Genomic DNA, 4,083 nt, shown 5'->3' on the forward strand with positions numbered 1-4,083 from the left:
CATAGAACTTTGTCGTGTCGTGTTACGCTTGCCAATAGATACATGAAAGTCTCGCCTATATGCCCTTCCTGTTCTAGGGAGTAGAAGACACAAAGCACGTGTTATTTCTTTGTCGCAAAGCAGAGGAGGTTTGGAAAAAATTGGGAATGTACGAGATGATTAACATGGCTTGTGCTATTGACCGTGCGGGAGAGGTTGTCCTTGAATTCTTACTCCTTGTACCAGACTAGGACTTATCTATATTGGGCCACAAGAATGCACATGAAATGATAGCTAATACTGCCTAGTACTTATGTATTCTGGTTCATGAGCCAAAATTACAAGATGCACACCAAACTTCCCTAACGCAACCAAGAAAAGAGGGGGTTGGAGTAGACCGTCCATGGGTTTTGTTAAACTGAATGTGGATGCATCCTTGATCGTGATCTGTTGAGGGGCGCGGCTGGCGTTGTATAGATGACAAAGAAAAATTCACTGTTGGCGAAAATTGGAAGATTGAATAGTGTGCTGATGCTCTGGTAGCAGAAGCTCCAGCTCCTAGATTTGGATTATGTCTTGCACAAAAGGTGGGATGCAATTGGCTTGTTATTACTTTGATAATATGGAAGTAATTGATACCATGTAGAATGAAGGTAGGTTTGCGGGAATGGCGATGACGGTGTTTGATGATTGCTATTTTTTGGCTTGTGACTTTTCTCTCGCTAGGTTTGAACATTGTAATAGAGAAGCCAACATGGTTGCTCATGAAATTGCTAGCTAGAAAAAAAAATTCGCAACAAATTCTTGGTTTATTGTAACACTTGCGACAAATTTTTGGTTTATTGTAACATTTTTAACAGACGATGTAACCGCTATTTTCAATTAATAAAGTTGTTTCTATTTGTCAACAAAAAGTCCTATATCATTGATTTTACGTGTGAAGATTCATGCAGGCATTTTCTATTGTCTTTTTCTTTTTCTTTTTAGTTTGATAGTTTGATTTTGTCACTTAGATATGCAAGAACTTTTAAGTTTGATTTTATCACTTAGATATGCAAGAACTAGAACACATCTAGATGTGTCCTAGACAGATCCAAATTCATATTCAAAAGAAATTATAATGGTCTTCTATGTTTTTACATTAACCAACAAAATACACCATTGAATTCAATTCAAAAGAAATTTCTGATGACATTATTTGTGACATAAGACTACTTGTACACCCCTCAAATAAAAACTTCAGGGACAAACAAACATGCACGGCCAGGATCATTAACAAAACACACAAAAATATGAGCAACAGCTTGCAGAGGATTTCAGACATGGTAGAACAAACGAGACAAAACTGTATCTGGAAAAGCACACCACCTCACTTAAACCAATAATAATGCCATTATTTCTGGGCAAAAGCAAACGCCGCCTCTCCCAACCCTCACAAGGCTCAAAACATAACCACAATAACAAATCCTCCGCCTAAGAGACAGCATGTAAGATAATAGAAGGGAAACATGATAGTTGATAAGAGTTCCCGTTGGTGCCGCTGCTCCGACTCAGGCTCAGGCCAGCCGCTAGTCGTGCTGGACACACTAGTACCGGTAGGCCGCAGGCTTGTACGGACCCTCAACTGGGATGCTAATGTAGTCAGACTGGGACTTGGTGAGCTTGGTCAGCCTGGCGCCGAGCTTGCCCAAGTGGAGGGCCGCGACCTTCTCGTCGAGGTGCTTGGGGAGAACGTACACCTTCTTCTCGTACTTGCCAGTGGCCTTCTCGTTCCACAACTCAAGCTGAGCAATAACCTGCAACAAGCGCAAAATTGGATGTCAGCACATGGTTGTAGCAGTTATTAACTGATTGGTTGACAGGAGACTGCGCATTAATCATACCTGGTTGGTGAATGAGCAGGACATGACGAAGCTGGGGTGGCCAGTGGCACATCCAAGGTTCATCAGGCGACCCTCAGCAAGAACAATGATGCCAGTCTTGGTCTCGGGGAAGACCCAGCGGTCAGTCTGGGGCTTGATGGTGATGCGCTTGACACCAGGGTAGGTCTCAAGGCCGTTCATGTCGATCTCATTGTCAAAGTGACCAATGTTGCAGACAATGGCGTTGTTCTTCATCTTCCTCATGTGGTCGACCATGATGATGTCCTTGTTTCCAGTGGTGGTCACAAAGATGTCAGCCTCAGAGACAACATCCTCCAAGGTGAGGATCTGGATACCCTCCATCAAGGCCTGAAGGGCACAGATGGGGTCAATCTCTGTCACGATCACACGGGCACCAGCCTGCTTGAGTGCGGCGGCACAGCCCTTGCCAACATCACCATAACCGCAGACCACGGCAACCTTGCCGGCGATCATAACATCAGTGGCCCTCATAAGACCATCAGGGAGCGAGTGACGGCAACCGTAAAGGTTGTCAAACTGTTGAGGAGAAACATATATTAGTGTTTTATTACGACATAGATTAGTAATTGTTATCAAGGTGAAAATGCCATTGAATTCTACCTTTCGATTAAAACAGAACAAGATTACATTTTTAAAAAACTACACCGGGCAAATCACATAATTCAGTGCATGGCACAGTAGTGTTTCATGCTCAAATGAGTGCAGTGAAATAATAATATTTGGTAGGCAGGTTACCCTATAATTAGACCCTCCCAGGCCGTCAGATCCAGAAAACAATGCGACTAATGTTATCATTAGTTAGTCAACAACCAGAGTAACAAACACTAAACCCAAAGACAAAGATACAGATCCAGGCCTAGTACTCCACCGCTGCTTCACCACGAAGCAGCATCTAAACTAGGCAACAACGAGATCTAGATGTTACAATATCAGATCTACAACATAAACATGTAAACTACTACAACAATACTACTACGCTCAAACAAGTAGAAACGGAGCATCAGATCTGAAATGGAAAATGGGAACCAGGGAAGGAAGTATACCTTGCTCTTGGTGACGGAGTCGTTGACGTTGATGGCGGGGAAGAGGAGGGTGCCGGACTCCTGCATCTGGTAGAGCCTCTTGACGCCGGTGGTGGTCTCCTCGGAGACGCCGACGAGCCTCTCCTTCATCTTGCGGTACTTGTGGGCGTCGGTCTTGAGCCCGTCGCGGATGATGGTGAGGACGATCTTGAACTCGGGGTTGTCGGTGGACTCCGGGTCGGGGACCTTGCCGGACTTCTCGAACTCCTCCTCGGCCTTGACGCCCTCGTGGATGAGCAGCGTGGCGTCGCCGCCGTCGTCGACGATGAGGTCGGGGCCGCCGCCGGCGCCCCAGTCGAGGCAGCGCTCGGTGCACCACCAGTACTCCTCGAGGGTCTCGCCCTTCCAGGCGAAGACGGCGGCGGAGTCGCGGGCGATGGCGGCGGCGGCGTGGTCCTGGGTGGAGAAGATGTTGCAGGAGCACCAGCGGACCTCGGCGCCGAGGGCGGTGAGGGTCTCGATGAGCACGGCGGTCTGGATGGTCATGTGGAGGGAGCCGGAGATCCGGGCGCCCTTGAAGGGCTGCGAGGGGCCGAACTCGGTGCGGCAGGCCATGAGGCCGGGCATCTCGACCTCGGCGAGGTCGAGCTCGAGGCGCCCGAAGTCGGCCTGGGAGAGGTCCTTGACCTTGTACTCCCGGCCCGACGAGGTCTTCTCCACGGAGAGCGCCATGGAGAAGGTTGGTGGATTGGATCTGGCAGAGGAGGAGGAGGAAGAGGAGTGATGGGAGGAGGCGGCGATGGTAGAGGGTGGGGGTGAGGAGGGTTTTATGGGGAACGGGTCCGGCGAAAATGGCGTACCCACATTCTAAAATTCCGCATTGTTTCCGATCCAGTCCGTTCGATTTCGTATCGACGGTCCGAGGCGCGCCTCACCAAACCACCACGAGATTTGTCAGGAAAACCCTACCGGCTGAGATAGTATTTTGCAAAATTCACCCTGTGGTCCGTTCGCTTTTATCTCCTGGGCCAGCTGGATATTATTATTTTTCAAACGAGTCAACAGTCAAGGCTCAAATTAGAGAAGCGTCATTGCAAGAAGTCCCTGAGAAAAAGAAAACATAATCTGGTTCTCAAAACTCCTTCATCGCCGCCAACCCACACATGTCGATGTCGCCG

General features: G+C 48.1%; 1 protein-coding gene across 1 annotated transcript; it reads right to left on the bottom strand.

Moving 5' to 3' along the window:
• Positions 1–1,352: 1,352 nt before the first annotated feature.
• LOC109770764 (adenosylhomocysteinase) lies at positions 1,353–3,767 on the bottom strand. Its single transcript, XM_020329470.4, has 3 exons — positions 2,927–3,767; positions 1,863–2,399; positions 1,353–1,775 (listed from the first exon to the last, which is right to left on the bottom strand). Exons 1-3 carry the CDS (start codon positions 3,635–3,637, stop codon positions 1,566–1,568), a joined length of 1,458 nt encoding a protein of 485 aa, XP_020185059.1. The 5' UTR covers positions 3,638–3,767; the 3' UTR covers positions 1,353–1,565.
• Between the last annotated feature and the right edge of the window lie 316 nt (positions 3,768–4,083).

Source organism: Aegilops tauschii, chromosome 2, assembly GCF_002575655.3.
Source record: "Aegilops tauschii subsp. strangulata cultivar AL8/78 chromosome 2, Aet v6.0, whole genome shotgun sequence".
NCBI classification, from domain to species: domain Eukaryota; kingdom Viridiplantae; phylum Streptophyta; class Magnoliopsida; order Poales; family Poaceae; genus Aegilops; species Aegilops tauschii.